The 19936-nt window shown below is 48.1% G+C and overlaps 1 protein-coding gene across 1 annotated transcript in view; it reads right to left on the reverse strand.

Moving 5' to 3' along the window:
• Positions 1 to 9615: 9615 nt before the first annotated feature.
• The window catches only part of LOC140389673 (apolipoprotein D-like), a 39366-nt gene continuing 29045 nt past the window's right edge, over positions 9616 to 19936 (reverse strand). Inside the window, exons 5-6 of the mRNA XM_072474020.1 lie at positions 17842 to 17871; positions 9616 to 10795 (exon numbers count right to left, since the gene is read on the reverse strand). Coding sequence (XP_072330121.1) covers positions 10569 to 10795; positions 17842 to 17871 — 257 coding nt within the window. The 3' untranslated portion in view covers positions 9616 to 10568. The remainder of the gene's footprint in view (positions 10796 to 17841; positions 17872 to 19936) is intronic.

Genomic DNA, 19936 nt, shown 5'->3' on the forward strand with positions numbered 1-19936 from the left:
TGGCTGCTGCATGCCTGAATACTGGGTTTGTCCAGCATGAGCTGTCATTGGCTGCACTGCTAGTGTGGAGAAAATGTGTGGATATAGCTGTGGTAAATATTGGTGTATTCCTCTTGGACAGTAGCCGCTGCTTGTTATTACTGACCCAGTGTAATTGTTAAGTGATCCATCTCCAGCATCTGCTGTCACTCTGAGCGTGCCATCACTGAGGCTGGAGTAAAGTCCGGCTTACATGAAGCAGAGTCGGCATTTGGTTGCTCCCCATCTGGAGTCTGGTCTGTGTTAACTGAGTCAGTGTCGGTTTGTTGATGCTCCCTGTCCGGAGTCTTAGCAGGTTCACTATAGTCAGCTGAGATTTCTTGAAGCTGCATGTCTGGAGTCGGAACAGTGACTTGTGGAGAGGTTTGAGCGAATGAGGGTGGAAGTATCCTGGTGTCACCGGAGTCACCAGTGGTCTCACAGTGAGGGTTGGTGCGCAGGGGCCTTCTGGGAGGTGAGTAGTGTATTTAAAAACCTTACCTTTACAGGAGCAGCCCTTTGGATTTCGGCGGCAGCGGTGCGCAGGGGCCTTCTTGGAGGTGAGTAGTGTATTTAAAAACCTTACCTTTACAGGAGCAGCCCTTTGGATTTCAGCGGCAGCGGTGCGCAGGGGCCTTCTGGGAGGTGAGTAGTGTATTTAAAAACCTTACCTTTACAGGAGCAGCCCTTTGGATTTCGGCGGCAGCGGTGCGCAGGGGCCTTCTGGGAGGTGAGTAGTGTATTTAAAAACCTTACCTTTACAGGAGCAGCCCTTTGGATTTCGGCGGCAGCGGTGCGCAGGGGCCTTCTGGGAGGTGAGTAGTGTATTTAAAAACCTTACCTTTACAGGAGCAGCCCTTTGGATTTCGGCGGCAGCGGTGCGCAGGGGCCTTCTTGGAGGTGAGTAGTGTATTTAAAAACCTTACCTTTACAGGAGCAGCCCTTTGGATTTCGGCGGCAGCGGTGCGCAGGGGCCTTCTTGGAGGTGAGTAGTGTATTTAAAAACCTTACCTTTACAGGAGCAGCCCTTTGGATTTCGGCGGCAGCGGTGCGCAGGGGCCTTCTTGGAGGTGAGTAGTGTATTTAAAAACCTTACCTTTACAGGAGCAGCCCTTTGGATTTCGGCGGCAGCGGTGCGCAGGGGCCTTCTGGGAGGTGAGTAGTGAATTTAAAAACCCTTGCCTGGTCCCGTGTCTGTTCTTCTTTTCTGTTTTATTTGTTTTTATATAAGGCGGGAACCGGAAGTTCGACCTCTGGCAAGTCCCCCCCCCCAACCAATAAATTCTGGTGGAGAGGAAACCCGAGACACTACACGTGTAGTGTCTCCCACCCGCCCTCCTCCTCTAACCTAATAATAAGACCCATTGGTGTAAGGTAAGTGCCATATTATATTATTATATTGTTAGCATTGTGCAGGTCAAGGATCGGAGGAGGAGGAGCAGTCTCTGTCAGCGAGAGAACCTGAGAACATCTCAGACACTCAGAAGGTAAGTAAGTGATTTTTACTTTTATACCTTTTTTCAAATTGTGTGTCGGGGGGAAACTGAAGTGACATCACAGAAAAGCTGTGACCTGAGTGGCTGGTTGGGATTCTAACCTAAATTTAAAAAAAAAAAAAAAATTTGAGTATTTGGGAACTAATTAAACATAATAACTTAATTATAATTTAGAGGATATCTAAGCCAGAGATCGGAGAGTATTATAGTTAGCTATCGCATTTCTATTAGAAATCTAGTGCTAGGAAACAGATAGTTGACAGTAACTTTGCAATTTAAAAAAAAAAGTATTTAAAAAAAAGACAAATTTACGCAATGTCAGTTAGAGGGGTGCTGTGCTCTGACTGTGAGATGTGGCAGGTCCGGAGGCTTCCAGCGTCCCGGATGGCTTCATCTGCAGAAAGTGTACCCAACTGCAGCTCCTCACAGACCGCATGGTTCGGTTGGAGCAGCAATTGGATGCACTTAGGAGCATGCAGGTGGCGGAAAGCGTCATAGATCGCAGTTATGTAAATGTGGTCACACCCAAGGTGCAGGCAGAGAAATGGGTGACCACCAGAAAGGGCAGGCAGTCAGTGCAGGAATCCCCTGTGGTTGTCCCCCTCTCGAACAGATATACCCCTTTGGATACTGTCGGGGGGGATAGCCTATCAGGGGAAAACAGCAGCAGCCAGAGCAGTGGCACCACGGCTGGCTCTGATGTTCAGAAGGGAGGGTCAAAGCGCAGAAGAGTAATAGTAATAGGGGACTCTATAGTCAGGGGCACAGATAGGCGCTTCTGTGGACGTGAAAGAGACTCCAGGATGGTATGTTGCCTCCCTGGTGCCAGGGTCCAGGATGTCTCCGAACGGGTAGAGGGAATCCTGAAGGGGGAGGGCAAACAGGCAGAGGTCATTGTACATATTGGTACTAACGACATAGGCAGGAAGGGGCATGAGGTCCTGCAGCAGGAGTTCAGGGAGCTAGGCAGAAAGTTAAAAGACAGGACCTCGAGGGTTGTAATCTCGGGATTACTCCCTGTGCCACGTGCCAGTGAGGCTAGAAATAGGAAGATAGAGCAGACAAACACGTGGCTAAACAGCTGGTGTAGGAGGGAGGGTTTCCGTTACCTGGACCACTGGGAGCTCTTCCGGGGCAGGTGTGACCTGTATAAGATGGACGGGTTGCATCTAAACCGGAGAGGCATAAATATCCTGGCCGCGAGGTTTGCTAGTGTCACACGGGAGGGTTTAAACTAGTATGGCAGGGGGGTGGGCACGGGAGCAATAGGTCAGAAGGTGAGAGCATTGAGGGAGAACTAGGGAATAGGGACAGTGTGGCTCTGAGGCAGAGCAGACGGGGAGAAGTTGCTGAACACAGCGGGTCTGGTGGCCTGAAGTGCATATGTTTTAATGCAAGGAGCATTACGGGTAAGGCAGATGAACTTAGAGCTTGGATTACTACTTGGAACTATGATGTTGTTGCCATTACAGAGACCTGGTTGAGGGAAGGGCAGGATTGGCAGCTAAACGTTCCAGGATTTAGATGTTTCAGGCGGGATAGAGGGGGATGTAAAAGGGGAGGCGGAGTTGCGCTACTTGTTCGGGAGAATATCACAGCTATACTGCGAGAGGACAGCTCAGAGGGCAGTGAGGCTATATGGGTAGAGATCAGGAACAAGAAGGGTGCAGTCACAATGTTGGGGGTATACTACAGGCCTTCCAACAGCCAGCGGGAGATAGAGGAGCAGATAGGTAGACAGATTTTGGAAAAGAGTAAAAACAACAGGGTTGTGGTGATGGGAGACTTCAACTTCCCCAATATTGACTGGGACTCACTTAGTGCCAGGGGCTTAGACGGGGCGGAGTTTGTAAGGAGCATCCAGGAGGGCTTCTTAAAACAATATGTAAACAGTCCAACTAGGGAAGGGGCGGTACTGGACCTGGTATTGGGGAATGAGCCCGGCCAGGTGGTAGAAGTTTCAGTAGGGGAGCATTTTGGTAACAGTGACCACAATTCAGTAAGTTTTAAAGTACTGGTGGACAAGGATAAGAGTGGTCCGAGGATGAATGTGCTAAATTGGGGGAAGGCTAATTATAACAATATTAGGCGAGAACTGAAGAACATAGATTGGGGGCGGATGTTTGAGGGCAAATCAACATCTGACATGTGGGAGGCTTTCAAGTGTCAGTTGAAAGGAATACAGGACAGGCATGTTCCTGTGAGGAAGAAAGATAAATACGGCAATTTTCGGGAACCTTGGATGACGAGTGATATTGTAGGCCTCGTCAAAAAGAAAAAGGAGGCATTTGTCAGGGCTAAAAGGCTGGGAACAGACGAAGCCTGTGTGGCATATAAGGAAAGTAGGAAGGAACTTAAGCAAGGAGTCAGGAGGGCTAGAAGGGGTCATGAAAAGTCATTGGCAAATAGGGTTAAGGAAAATCCCAAGGCTTTTTACACGTACATAAAAAGCAAGAGGGTAGCCAGGGAAAGGGTTGGCCCACTGAAGGATAGGCAAGGGAATCTATGTGCGGAGCCAGAGGAAATGGGCGAGGTACTAAATGAATACTTTGCATCAGTATTCACCAAAGAGAAGGAATTGGTAGATGTTGAGTCTGGAGAAGGGGGTGTAGATAGCCTGGGTCACATTGTGATCCAAAAAGACGAGGTGTTGGGTGTCTTAAAAAATATTAAGGTAGATAAGTCCCCAGGGCCTGATGGGATCTACCCCAGAATACTGAAGGAGGCTGGAGAGGAAATTGCTGTGGCCTTGACAGAAATCTTTGGATCCTCGCTGTCTTCAGGGGATGTCCCGGAGGACTGGAGAATAGCCAATGTTGTTCCTCTGTTTAAGAAGGGTAGCAAGGATAATCCCGGGAACTACAGGCCGGTGAGCCTTACTTCAGTGGTAGGGAAATTACTGGAGAGAATTCTTCGAGACAGGATCTACTCCCATTTGGAAGCAAATGGACGTATTAGTGAGAGGCAGCACGGTTTTGTGAAGGGGAGGTCGTGTCTCACTAACTTGATAGAGTTTTTCGAGGAGGTCACTAAGATGATTGATGCAGGTAGGGCAGTAGATGTTGTCTATATGGACTTCAGTAAGGCCTTTGACAAGGTCCCTCATGGTAGACTAGTACAAAAGGTGAAGTCACACGGGATCAGGGGTGAACTGGCAAGGTGGATACAGAACTGGCTAGGCCATAGAAGGCAGAGGGTAGCAATGGAGGGATGCTTTTCTAATTGGAGGGCTGTGACCAGTGGTGTTCCACAGGGATCAGTGTTGGGACCTTTGCTGTTTGTAGTATATATAAATGATTTGGAGGAAAATGTAACTGGTCTGATTAGTAAGTTTGCAGACGACACAAAGGTTGGTGGAATTGCGGATAGCGATGAGGACTGTCTGAGGATACAGCAGGATTTAGATTGTCTGGAGACTTGGGCGGAGAGATGGCAGATGGAGTTTAATCCGGACAAATGTGAGGTAATGCATTTTGGAAGGGCTAATGCAGGTAGGGAATATACAGTGAATGGTAGAACCCTCAAGAGTATTGAAAGTCAAAGAGATCTAGGAGTACAGGTCCACAGGTCATTGAAAGGGGCAACACAGGTGGAGAAGGTAGTCAAGAAGGCATACGGCATGCTTGCCTTCATTGGCCGGGGCATTGAGTATAAGAATTGGCAAGTCATGTTGCAGCTGTATAGAACCTTAGTTAGGCCACACTTGGAGTATAGTGTTCAATTCTGGTCGCCACACTACCAGAAGGATGTGGAGGCTTTAGAGAGGGTGCAGAAGAGATTTACCAGAATGTTGCCTGGTATGGAGGGCATAAGCTATGAGGAGCGATTGAATAAACTCGGTTTGTTCTCACTGGAACGAAGGAGGTTGAGGGGCGACCTGATAGAGGTATACAAAATTATGAGGGGCATAGACAGAGTGGATAGTCAGAGGCTTTTCCCCAGGGGAGAGGGGTCAATTACTAGGGGGCATAGGTTTAAGGTGAGAGGGGCAAGGTTTAGAGTAGATGCACGAGGCAAGTTTTTTACGCAGAGGGTAGTGGGTGCCTGGAACTCGCTACCGGAGGAGGTAGTGGAAGCAGGGACGATAGGGACATTTAAGGGGCATCTTGACAAATATATGAATAGGATGGGAATAGAAGGATACGGACCCAGGAAGTGTAGAAGATTGTAGTTTAGTCGGGCAGTATGGTCGGCACGGGCTTGGAGGGCCGAAGGGCCTGTTCCTGTGCTGTACATTTCTTTGTTCTTTGTTCTTTGTTAATTGGAAAAATGAATTGGGTACTCTAAATTTTTTTTTAAATTATGTCCCCTCATGACAGCCATTTCCACCCTGGGGAAAAGTCTCTTGCTATCCACTCTATCCATACCTCTCATCACCTTGTACACCTCTATCAAGTAACCTCTCTTCCTTCTTCGCTCCAGTGAGAAAATCCCTAGCTCCCTCAACCTTTCTTCATAACACATGCCCTCCAGTCCAAGCAGCATCCTGGTAAATCGCCTCTGCACCCGCTCCAAAGCATCCACATCCTTCCTATAATGAGGCGACCAGAATTGGATACAATATTCCAAGTGTGATCTAACCAGGGTTTAATAAAGCTGCAGCAAAACCTCGATGCTCTTAAACTCAATCCCCCTGCTAATGAAAGCCAACGCACCTTCTTAACAATCCTATCAACCTGGGTGGCAACTTTGAGGGATCTAAGTACGGGGACCCCAAGATCCCTCTGTTCCTACGCACTTCCAAGAATCCTGCCTTTAACCCCGTATTCAGCATTCAAATTCGACCTTCCAAAATACTTGACCCTGTGGCAGATATTAATGGCAATATATATCTAAGTCAGGAAGGTTTGTTACTTGGAGGAGCACTTACAGATGTTAACATTTCCCATGCACCAGCTATCCATATTGTTCTGGGTGGCGGAGTTTGCGGGTTTAGGAGATGCTGGTGAACAAGCCTTGGCAAGTTGCAGCCGTGCTTTCTGTAGATAATGCACACTGCAGCCATTGGTGCCAATGGTGCAGAAGAGGTATTCTTTAAGGTGGTGGATGCGCTGCTAATCAATGAGATTGTGTTTATTCTGTGCTTCTTGAGTTTTGCTGGAGTGGTGCCCATCCAGGCACGTGAAGGGAAATCTATTACATTCCTGACTTGCACCGTATTGGGTGCTTGACAGACTTTGGGAGTTGGGCTGGATTCTCCAAAAATGGGGCTATGTTCCCACGCCGGCGTAAAAACGCTGCCGTTTCACTCTCCAGGGGCGACAACGGCGGGAATCGTGCCGCGCCAGTTGGCGGGCCCCCCCCCGCTCGATTCTCCGGCCCATATGGGCCGAAGTCCCGCCGATAAATTGCCTGTCCCGCCAGCGTAAATTAAATCACCTACCTTACCGGCGGGACAAGGCGGCGTGGGCGGGCTCCGGGGTCCTGGGGGGGGGGGGGGGGGCGGGGCGATCTGACCCCGGGGGGGTGCCCCCACGGTGGCCTGGCCCGCGATCGGGGCCATCGATCCGCGGGCGGGCCTGTGCCGTGGGGGCACTCTTTCCCTTCCGCCTCCGCCACGGTCTCCACCATGGCGGAGGTGGAAGAGACTCCCTCCACTGCGCATGCGTGGGAAACTGTCAGTGGCCGCTGACGCTCCCGCGCATGCGCCGCCCCGAGATGTCATTTCCGCGCCAGCTGGCGGGGCAACAAAGGCCGTTTCCGCCAGCTGGCGGGGCGGAAATTCCTCCGGCGTCGGCCTAGCCCCTCAATGTTGGGGCTCGGCCCCCAAAGATGCGGAGCATTCCGCACCTTTGGGGTGGCGCGATGCCCGTCTGATTGGCGCCGTTTTGGGCGCCAGTCAGCGGACATCGCGCCATTTCCGGAGAATTTCGCCCCAGTTTCCTGCAAAAAATAAAGAGCGATTCACTTACCTGCAGGGGACTAGCTGGGACCAGGGGAACTTCACCCAGCTTTGGCCCTCGCACTTCCAGTTCCGAGTTTGCGCATGCACACGGCAGCAGCCTCCAGTGGCCATGACAAGTGCCATGGTGGACTCGGACCGCGGACCAAGATCAAGACCAAGACCACGAAACAAGGACTCCCGATCGGCTACGTGCAGCTGCACCGGACCGGCCCGATCGCTGCCCTGGCCGCCCATAATGCCCCCCCCCACTGAGTCCGTAGTCGCCGCGTGAGAGTCCCGACCGGCCATGCGTGGTTAGAACCACACCGTTGGGAAATCGGCCGGTCGGGTGCGGTGTATCGCTGGAAGGGCCTCTGGCCACGGCCCCCCAGCCGCGGGGAGTGATTCACGGGCGAGCGATTCTCCAGGGCCCGGAGAATCGCCAGAGCGGTGCAGGGCGCGATTCGGTCGTGAATGTTGATTCTTCGCACCCGTGCCAAACGCGATATCGGCGCGGGGCTGCGGAGAATCCAGCCCAGGAGGAGATAAATTTTATCTCAGCCCAGAGAGTTCATTCTGACCCGGTTCGATGTTGAAGCTAAAACGTATGGTCGGGCTGCCGATAGAAAAGACAGGCCATATAAAATTGCATCAGATTGGTCCTTCAATGGGTGAAATTGCCTGCTTGACTGTCAACGGGTACGCCTTTGGGCGGGATTCTCCGGCCCCTTCGCCCGGGGACCGGAGAATCCTGCCCATGGACAATGGCATTCTCCATTGTCCGCCTCTCGCCCCTGGCACTCTTGCAGACGGGGTGGAAGATTCCAGCCCTTTGACTCTCACGTATGCCCGCTGATCAAAATATTACGCATTGACATCCTTTCATCCGCTTGTGGGCCGGGTGCTGGCTCGCTTGTGCAACATAACATTCTGGCCAGTGGTGCTGGGTGAACAGGACATGCTGTGAGCAAAATCGTGGGCAGCAGAATTTCAGGTGACTTCAAGTTCATGGAGCTTTGGATGTAGGAGGTCACCCAGGAGCGAGTTATAATCGCTCAGACTCGAGTGGGTGCAAGAGGGTTTCAGCAGATGAGCTGAGACAATGGCGGAGTCTGGAAGTGTTCCAGAGATGGAAGAGGCAAATGCAGATATCTGGATGGAAGCTCTTCCATAATTAATGGGTAGAATTGCCTGCTTGACTGTCAACGGGCACGCCTTTGGGCGGGATTCTCCGGCCCCTTCCAGAGATGGAAGATGGAAGAGGCAAATGCAGATATCGGGATGGAAGCTCTTCCATAGTTGAATATGATGGAAAGGGTGGAATTTTATGGCCCCATCGCACAGGGGTGTGGCTGTAAAATGCGGCGAGCCATCCAGATGTTCATTGACTTCGGCAAGACTGTAAAACCTTGCAGCATAAAATTCTGCCCCAAGGGGTCAAACAGTCTGGTTTAACCTTAAACTGAAGAGCTATTCTGACAACCTGTGATTGACCTGAAACACTCTCTCCTCAGATGATGCCAGACTTGCTGAGTATTTCCAGCCTCTTGTTCTCATGCATAATATGAATGATTCTGTTCATTCAGTATCTGCTGCTTTATTGTAGATTTTCCCTTATTCATGAGGAGTTATATTTTCTGAAAAATCACATGTAATTTGCCGATGCAAAACATGGTGCAACTGTGACAGGCAGGGAACATGTACAGGTGTATCAGATTTTTAACATCATGAGTGCATCTTTTGTAGCATTATTCTGCACACCATCCAGTGTACAATATAAAGCAAAGCAGCAGTAGATCCGAATTGTTGTGAAGTAAACACCAGCTTAGATAACACAGAGTTTGGTTTTTTTTGGTTGTACATTTTAAAGGGAATGTCTGCTCAGAAGGCACTTAGTAAAAAAAACCTTTTTAAAAAGTTTAGCAATAGCCAATTATAATGTCAGTAATGTGATAGGTCACTCTCAATTTACCATTTTTAATATTAGTCAACTAAATAGAGAGCTACGTTAAATCCTCGCCATTATTGTTGAAAGTGCAAGCAAAGTCGTAAAAATCTATATTTTTTCAAGGGGGCTCATAACTCGATTGCCAAGAAAATATATCTAATACATTGTGTGGAGTACTCTCACTTCCAAATTTTCCACAATACCATTGCTAATAATGTACAGAAAATGTGCAATCCCATTCAAAATGATAGCAAGGAACTGATAAGAAATTCTGATTTTGTATTTTTATTGCCAAGACTAGAACGCATTGCTGAAAGATTTTTATATTTTCAGAGCCCACAAAGTAAAATGGTATCATACATGACAATTGAACAAATTAAGTTCTAACAACTGCGCACATTCTTGAATCAACTGAGAGAATCTAAAATAGGGCAATCAGTTAACTTGCATTAGATAGTTAGATAATAGAACTAAGTCCAGTGTCTGGATAAACTTTTTAAAAACCTACAATGCATCATGGCCAACAATGAAAGATGAAAAATATCTCCATTGGGTAGTTACAAACTGGTGATTTTAATGTCAAAACTAACTGGGTTACAATTTCAACTTGTCATCCAGATGTAATATTTTCACTGGGTTGGCATATGTCTGGGAAATATACCCAATACATTATCAGGTAGTTTCTCTAACAAGCAACAGATCTGGAATGCTAGTTTTACAACAGGGTAACAAGTTGAAAAGCTACTCCATAGTGAAGTCAAACTGTGTGAAGTCAGGACCACAAAGGGAAAGTGCAGTTAGAAATGACCAGATTCATTATTTTCATGCGCATCACTTTCAACAAGAAGTTGATAGCATGACCTCAGCCAAGCACTTTGAAATTTGGGGGAATATGGTTGTGTTGCATGTGTATTGTGGCTCAATAATTTCAAATGACGGACAGATCAGGGTTTACAATCACCACTGATGTTTTTACTACACACTTTAATTTGAATGGCTGAAAATATTGCCAACTGATCATGTTTTGTAGATGCTTGTTATGACTTTCACTTTTAGTACAAGAAAATTGTACTCAGTTCACAGCACAACACAAATACCTCAGCATACATGACACAACTCCAGTTACACTACCTCGGTTGTAATGTTCAATTATAAAAACTAAAGATAAATTGCTTTTGATACAAGTTAAAATGATTTTGTATAGATTCTGATCACCTCTTTTTTAAGGGCAATCCTTTTGATTAATTTGTTGCATCTTATCAATATTGATATTATTTGCTATCAGGATGTCTTCCAGTTCCTTGATGGTGTTTTCATCTAACTGAGATCCTCTTGACAAAATCCAGGCATAAATCGTGGGAGTAAAATAATGTTGAGTGCAGGAGTATACCAGTGAATAACTCCTGAAGTCTGTGGCTAAAACATTGTATGGGATGAATGAAAACTCGTCTGAAAAAACAAAGTGCACAAAACATTAATCTGGAATGAAGCAAGTCATTTTCATTGGCTACTAAGATAATAAAAATCCACCCCAGTAGTTCGGTGAACCTTTAAAATCACCCTTCAAAAGAGAAATTTTTAAGGGCGTGTTCTTGTTTTCGCACAATTTGCAAATTAGAAAAGTTCCCTGAATGGCATCACCTCAATTTTCATTTTGGCACATGGTTATTGCATATGCTCAGTCTTTATTTTTAAAGCTCTTCTACCCTCACCTGATCCTCCACACCTCTCTTCTGACTATCCCACATCCCTCTCCTGACTCAGCTGCTCACTAATTTCTTCTCCAACCCTCCCACTCTCCGCCACCCGTCCGCCAGTCCTCTTCCAACGTTTCCACTCGCTGTTTCTCGCTCTCAAATCCTCACTGTTTCTCACTCACCAACCCTCTCCTGGCCCTTCACTGTGAGCCAGGTGCTCAGGAGGAAAGTTGAGTGGGAAGGATGGAGGAAGGGGGGTGAGGGAAACGACAAGCAAGAGATACGTAAAAATATTAATAAAAATAATTAAAAAAGTCAGCGCATCAGAAACAAGGGGCGAAATTCTCCCGAAACGGCGCGATGTCTGCCGACTGGCACCCATAACGGCGCCAATCAGACGGGCATCGCGCCGCCCCAAAGGTGCGGAATGCTCCGCATCTTTGGGGGCCGAGCCCCAACATTGAGGGGCTAGGACGACGCCGGAGGAATTTCCGCCCTGCCAGCTGGCGGAAATGGCCTTTGTTGCCCCGCCAGCTGGCGCGGAAATGACATCTCGGGGCGGCGCATGAGCGGGAGCGTCAGCGGCCGCTGACAATTTCCCACGCATGCGCAGTGGAGGGAGTCTCTTCCGCCTCCGCCATGGCGGAGACCGTGGCGGAGGCGGAAGGGAAGGAGTGCCCCCACGGCACAGGCCTGCCCGCGGATCGGTGGGCCCCGATCGCGGGCCAGGCCACCGTGGGGGCATCCCCCGGGGCCAGATCGCCCTGCGCCCCCCCCCCCCCCCAGGACCCCGGAGCCCGCCCACGCCGCCTTGTCCCGCCGTTCAAAAGGTGGTTTAATCCACGCCGGCGGGACAGGTAATTTATCGGCGGGACTTCGGCCCATCCGGGCCGGAGAATCGAGCGGGGTGTCCCGCCAACCGGCGCGGCCCGATTCCCGCCCCCGCCGAATCTCTGGTGCCGGAGACTTCGGCAACCAGCAGGGGCGGGATTCACGCCAGCCCCTGCCGATTCTCCGACCCGGCGGGGGGGTCGGAGAATGTCGCCCAAGAGCAGGAATAGATCACACAGCCTGTCGAGCCTTGTCCATCACTGAATACAATCATGGCTGATATTGGGCATGAACTCCACTTCCTAGCTTATTCCCCATATCCTTCGATTCTCTGGGAGACCAAAAATCTGTCTTCCAGCCTTAAATATAATCAGCAATGGATCCACAACCCTCTAGGAAAGAGAATTCCAAAGATTCCAACCCTTTGAATTAAGTAATTTCCCCTCGTCTCAGCTCTAAATGATCGGCTCTTTATCCTTACGCTCGACCGATGGAAATAATCCTTCAGTATCCACCATATCAAGCCCCTTCAGAATCTTGTATGTTTCAATACAAGCAGAAGGATCTGGTGTAAATGCACAGAAGTCATTGAAGATGGAAGGACAGGTTGAAAGCAGGGTTAATCAAGCAGACGGTATCCTAGACTTTATTAAAAAAGATTCATGAGAATGATTCCAGGGAGCAAGAACTTCAGTTATGGAGCCAGATTGGAGAGGTTGGGACTATCTTCCTTGGAGAACGGAAGGATGAAGGAAGATTTGATGGTGGTATTCAAAATCATGAAGGGTTTGGACAGAGTAGAAAGGGAGAAATTGTTACCATTGGTGGGAGGATCAAAAGCAAAAGGGCATGGATTTGACGTAATTGGTAAACAAAGCTATGGCGACATGAGAATAAATGTTCTCATGCAGCAAATGCTTAAGATCTGGAATTCACCTCCTGGGATAATAGTGGAGACAGCTTCGAGAGACATTCAAGAAGGAATTGGATTATTATCTGAAAAGGAAGAATTTGCAGGGCTGGAGGGGGATATTCTCATCTGTACTGCCAGAACAAACAGGATGCACCAAATGGTCTCTGTGCTGTAGCAATTCTGTGTTTCAATGGATTGCCTCATATCCTCTAAACTGCAGAGAAAATCGGATCAGTCTCATTCCAGGGACCAACCTAGTGCACCTAGAATCTAATGAATCTAGTGAACAAGCTAGGGAAATCAATATTCCATAGTACACAATGTTTTAGAAAGACGGACATACTGGCAAAGCAGGAGGAAGAGACCTGATAGTAAAGGACATTGGTGAGCAAGGGTCTAGCCTCAGAAGAGCATCAAGTGGAAACAGTATGGGCAGAAATGAGGAATAACAGTCAGAAAGCTCTGGTGGGAGTGGTTCATTGACCCACATCGACCTATACAAATGGACAGAGCATTAAACAAATAAATTTGAAACAAGGGCAATGTCATTGTGGGAGACATTAATCTTCATATTGATATTGTGCAATCAAATTGGCAACAGTGGTCTACAAAGATGAGCGACCCCCCGCCGGGTCGGAGAATCGCCGGGGGGCGGCGTGAATCCCGCCCCCCCCCCCCCCGGCTGCCGAATTCTCCGGCACCGGAGAATTGGCGGGGGCGTGAATCACGGCGCGCCGGTCGGCGGCCGCTGATAGCGCCCCCCCCCGGCGATTGTCCGGACTGCGATAGGCCGAAGTCCCACCCGTTCTATGTCAGTCCCGCCGGCGTAGATCGGAGTTGGTCCCGTACCGGCGGGACCTGGTGGCGCTGGCGGGCTCTGGGGTTCTTGGGGGGTCGTGGGGGGATCTGGCCCCGAGAGGTGCCCCCACGGTGGCCTGGCCCGCGGTCAGGGCCCACCGATTCGCAGGCGGGCCTGTGCCGTGGGGGCACTCTATTCCTACGCGCCAGTCGTGTAAGCTTCTGCAATGGCCGGCCACGTAGGTGACCCCCCCTGCGCATGCGCGGGGATGACATCAGCAGACACTGATACTCCCGCGCATGTGCGGACCCGCGCCGTCCGGCCGACTCCCTTCAGCCCCAGCTGGCACGGCACCAAAGGCCTTCCACGCCAGCCGGCGGAGTGCCAACCACTCAGTGGCGGGCCTAGCCACTGAAGGTACGGAAGAAGGTGCGAGGGACCCCCCGCCCCGCCGGGTACTGGAGAATCCCGCCCGAGGTGCCCATAATGGACGCCCATAATGAGTGTTGGAGAAGGCTCGACAGGCATGCGGTCTACTCCTGCTCCTATTTCTGGTGCACTGACCTGTACGTTTTGCTTCAGTCGTTTTTACTAATTCTTTATACTTGCATCCTGTTACTTCCCTGTTTTCTCTCACTCCCTTCTTTGAAAATTGGTGTTACATTTGCCATCTTCCAATCTGATGGGACTATTCCTGGATCTGGGGGATTTTGGAAAATCATAGCTAGTGCATGCACTATCGCTACAGTAAGCTTGGTGACACAGCGGTTAGCATCGCTGCCTCACAGAGCCAGAGACCCGGGTTCAATTCCAGCCTTGGGCGACTGTCTGGAGTTTGTACATTCTCCCTATGACTGCCTGGATTTCCTCCAGCTGCTTTGGTTTCCTCCCACAGTCCAAAGATCTGCAGGTCAGGTGGGGTTATGGGAATAGAGTGATGGAGTGGGCCTAGGTAGGTGCTCTTTTAGGGTGTCTTTGCAGACTCAATGGGCCGAATGGCCTCGTTCTGCACTGCAGGAATACTAACCAAATCATTCATTAGGAAAATGCTAGAATCTATCTATTATGAAGAATTCACTTAGATAAATATCGTATGATCAAAATTAGTCAGCACGGTAGCACAAGTGGATAGCACTGTGTGGCTTCACAGCGCCAGGGTCCCAGGTTCAATTCCCCGCTGGATCACTGGCTGTGCGAAGTTTGCATGTTCTCCCCGTGTCTGCATGGGTTTCCTCCGGGAGCTCCGGTTTCCTCCCACAGTCCAAAGATGTGCTGGTTAGGTGGATTGGCCATGCCAAATTGCCCTTAGTGACCAAAAAAGGTTAGATGGGATTACTGGATTATGGGGATAGGGTGGAAGTGAAGGACTTAAATGGGTCGGTGCAGACTCGATGGGCCGAATGGCCTCCTTCTGCACTGTATGTTCTATGTTCTCTTTAATCTAACAGATTGGCCTAAGGTGTTTCAGAGAAATATTATGAAACCAAACACTGAGCCACATAAGGAAATATTAGGTCAGATGACCAAAAGTTTAATCAAAGAGGTATGTCTTCTGGAATTTCTTAAAGAGGAAAAACGTGTAAGAGAGGCAGAGAGATTTAGGGAGGAAATTGCAGAGTTTAGGGTCCAGACAACGGAAGGTAGGATCACCAAAAGTGCAGCAATTAAATTCAGAGATGCTCAAGAAGCCAGAATTAAATGCAGGTAAATAGCTCTGTGGGTTAAAGGGCTGGAGGAGGTTACAGAGATGGTGGTGGGTGGAGGGGGTGCGTGTTGGTGGTGGGTGGGGGGAGAGCCAGGCCCTGGAGGAATTTGACAATAAAAGATAAGAACGATAAAACTGAGGCATTGTTTAAAAAGCTAATGTAGATCAGTGAACAAAGAGGAAATGGGTGAATAGGATTTGGTGTGAACAGCGACATGGTGAAAGAGTTTGTGATGCCATCAATATTATCGACAGTGGGAGGCTGGGCAGGAGTGCTTTAGAATAGTCAAGTCTGGAGATACCAAAAGCATTGATGAGGGTTTCAGCAGCAGAACAGTTAAGGCATCAGTGGAATGGGCAATATTACAAAGAAGGAAATAGAGGCTCGTGTTAAAGGTTCATCGTTCATCAAATAGCATTAAATATGACACCAAAGTTGCAAACAGCCTGGTTCAGGCTCAAGCAGGTGCCAGTAAAACGGGTGGTTGATACACTCGCTTCACAGCTCCAGGGTCCCAGGTTCGATTCCTGGCTTGGGTCACTGTCTGTGAAATCCTTGTTCAATGTCCCTATGGGTGTGCCTGCATCATCTGGACTGCTTTGATTAAAGAAGCAGCTCACCATCGACTTTTAAAGGACAATCAGGAATGTGCAATTAATGCAGGTCTTATCGACAATGCTTGCATCCTATTCACGAGTAATTAAAGACTTAGAGCAGTGAACTAGATTATTAAACTCCAAAACCACATGTGAATTAATAGCCAGCATCTTCTGGTCAGCGTTGATGCTGCGCAGATTACCCGATCCTTTTATGATTTTTCAGTTGGATTTCCATTTTCAGGTAAAGTTTTTAAAGGCCCAAGTCTACAACTAAGTGATGAGTGAATGTATGGTTGAGGTGGGTTTGAGCCGACGGGGGAGCGAATCAGTTGCAGTGCTCAGTTGAGTTATGCTGACTATTTACTGGGTTACACCAGACATTAAACTATGTAACGGATCCAGAGTAAATATGCAGCAAAGTCCCCAGTCTCAAGCGCATAAACTCCATGCTCCCAGAGTGTCTTGATCCACTGCAATTCGCATACCGCTGCAACCAGTCAAAAGCAGACGCCATCTCCCTGGCCCTACACTTATCCCGAGAGCATCTCGACAACAAGGACTACCACATCAGACTCCTATTTATTGACTACAGCTTCGCCTTCAACACCATAATCCCAGCCAAGCTCATATCAAAGCTCCAAAACCTAGGACTTGGTTCCTCACTTTGCAACTGAATCCTCGACTTTCCGACCCACAGACCACAATCAGTAAGAATGGACAATAACACCTCCTCCACAATAGTCCTCGATACCGGGGCCCCGCAAGGCTGCGTACTTAGCCCCCTACTATACTCCCTGTACACACATGACTGCGTGGCAAAATTTGGTTCCAACTCCATCTACAAGTTTGCTGATGACACGACCATTGTGGGCCGGATCTCAAATAACAATGAGTCAGAATACAGGAGGGAGATAGAGAACCTAGTGGAGTGGTGCAACGACAACAATCTCTCCCTCAATGCCAGCAAAACTAAAGAGTTGGTCATTGACTTTAGGAAGCAAAATACTGTACACACCCCTGTCAGCATCAAGGGGGCCAAGGTGGAGATGGTTAACAGCTTCAAATTCCTAGGGGTGCACATCACCAAAAATCTGTCCTGGTCCAAACACGTCGACGCTACCACCAAGAAAGCACAACAGCGCCTATACTGCCTCAGGAAATTTGGCATGTCCGTACAAACTCTTACCAACTTTTACAGATGCACCATAGATAGTAGCCTATCTGGCTGCATCACAGCCTGGTATGGCAACTGCTCGGCCCAAGACCACAAGAAACTTCAGAGAATCACAGCCCAGTCCATCACACAAACCTGCCTACCATCCATTGACTCCATCTACACCTCCCACTGACTGGGGAAAGCGGGCAGCATAATCAAAGACCCCCTCCCACCCGGCTTACTCACTCTTCCAACTTCTTCCATCGGGCAGGAGATACAAAAGTCAGATCACGCAAAAACAGATTCAAAAACAGCTTCTTCTCCGCTGTTACCAGACTCCTAAATGACCCTCTTATGGACTGACCTGATTAATATGACACTACTGTATGCTTCACCCGATGCCAGTGTCTATGTATTTACATTGTGGACCTTGTGTTGCCCTATTATGTATTCTCTTTTTATTTTATTTTATTTTCATGTACTTAATGATCTGTTTGAGCTGCTCGCAGAAAAATACTTTTCACTGTACCTGGGTACACGTGACAATAAACAAATCCAATCCAATCCAATCCCCAGAGCTCAGGGTTGGAGGCATTCATGTCCCAGGTAACAGGGAATAAGCCCATCGGAAGTTTAAACTTTCCAGACAATTCCCATGTTTGTGTATATACACAATTGCACTTCTGCAGGGTCCCATCGCACATCTCCCAACTGACATCCCATGTCCGACAATCTGGATACCAAAACATTTGGACCACTTTGTTAAAAAGAGAGTTGTATATTTTAGTACGTACCTTGAACAGGGACAAAGTCCAAATATACTCCTGAATTGACAAAAAAAAAATTAATGCATTAACACAATGTTTACCAAAGAGGAATAAAACAAAAAAGTACCAATATCAATATTACTTTAAAAAGAAAATCACCTGCATTCAGGGTAAGTGAATGTTACTCTCACATCCCTCTGAAGGTGAGCAGTGACACACAATCTCCAAATTATCTGGGGATGTAATTCTTTCCCAACAACCCAGCAAATCATTCGCACAAAAAAAATTATCTAATCTGCATTTAGTGGGCAGAATTTACAAAATTTGTTGAAAGGCTGGATTTCATAAAGACAGTGTGCACATTCTCCCCGTGTCTGAATGGGTTTCCTCCGAGTGCTCTGGTTTCCTTCCAGTCGAAAGATGTGCAGGTCAGCTGGATTAGCCATGCTTAATTGCTCAGTGTTCAAAAGATGTGCAGGTTAGGTTATGGGGATAGGGCAGGGGAGTGGGCCTCAGTAGAGTGCTCTTTTGGAGGGTCAGGCAAACTTGATGGGTCAAATGGCCTCCTGCAGTGTAGGGATTCTATGATTAGTTTTCTCAGGATAAAATTATTTTAAAATGTTGTGACTTAGAACTTACGTAACAACTAACAATAACAGCCCATACTGCTGGACTGCCTGTTGGAGGTTACATTGTGGATGTACCGAAACTTCCTCCAATTGGACAGGAGGTTCAATATTCCAGATCTTCTGGTCAGTGTAGCCACTGAACTCATTGCCGCGGCCTGCGAAAATAACTGCAACCTGCACTTCTTGCGATTTACGGGTCAACAGAACCTTTCAAGGGGAGATTGCCGAGCTCAAGAGAAGATGGATGAGGAGAGAACACGTCCCCTTTTCACGACAGGGGGATCTTATTGAAACTTACAGGATACTATGAGGCCTGGATAGAGTGGACGTGGAGCGGATGTTTCTACTTTTAGAAAAGCTAGAACCAAAGGACACAATCTCAAACTAAAGGGACGATCCTTTAAAACAGAGATGAGGAGGAATTTCTTCAGCCAGAGGGTGGTGTATCTGTGGAGCTCTTTGCCGCAGAAGGCTGTGGAGGCCAAATCACTAAGTGTCTTTAAGACAGAGATGGATAGGTTCTTGATTAATAAGGGGATCAGGGGTTATGGGGAGAAAGCAGGAGGATGGATATGAAGAAAAATATCAGCCATCGTTGAATGGCGGAACAGACTCGATGGGCCGAGAGGCCTAATTCTGCTCCTATGTCTCATAGTCTTATTACTGACCTCCACTGTTGCCAACCACCAGGCTTTTATCACCTGTGACTAAATTAGCCTCCACTGCTGATGTTCATCCCCCATAATTCCTGAACTCCAACCTCACCAATATGTCCCTGACTCTATCCATCCTACAAACCCATCACTGACTCCATGTCCATCAATGTGTGGAATCAAAAATTCTCTTTTCTCATTTTCACACCCTTCCATGGTATCCCTCAGCCCATCTCCTCTAACCTTGTTGACTTCCCAAGTCCTTTAGTCCTTCAATCTTCTATGCATCATCTTCTCCTCTTTACCCCATTATTGGTGGCAGAACCATTAGCTACCTGAGCCCCATTCTCTAGAAGGCCATCCAAAATCCCTTTGCCTATCTCTGCTTGATCTCTGCTTTCTGAATCTTCCTTATGTTCCATCTGTACAGCCGAGTTTTCAGTAATCTTTCCACAATAATTTTCTATCTGTGACTCAGCCGTAATCAGCCTGCCACCCAGTTGCGAGGCCTGCCTGGGACATAAAAAGTCTTTAGGATTTCAAGTTAACTCAATATTTATATCATTGAGTATTAATTTTTAATGTTTTATTTAATTGATTAACTTTTGGGATTATAGAATCCCTACAGTGCAAAAGGAGGCCATTCGGCACATCGAGTCTGTACCAACCCTCTGAAAGAGCACCCTAACCTAGGCCCACTCCCCCCCACCCCCCCTATCCCTGCAACCCAACCTAACCTGCACATCCCTGGACACTAAGGGACAATTTTAGCATAACCTAATCAGCACATTTTTGGACTGTGGATAGAAACCGGATCACCCGGAGGAAACCCACGCAGAA

Source organism: Scyliorhinus torazame, chromosome 14 (genome assembly GCF_047496885.1).
Source record: "Scyliorhinus torazame isolate Kashiwa2021f chromosome 14, sScyTor2.1, whole genome shotgun sequence".
Lineage (NCBI taxonomy): Eukaryota > Metazoa > Chordata > Chondrichthyes > Carcharhiniformes > Scyliorhinidae > Scyliorhinus > Scyliorhinus torazame.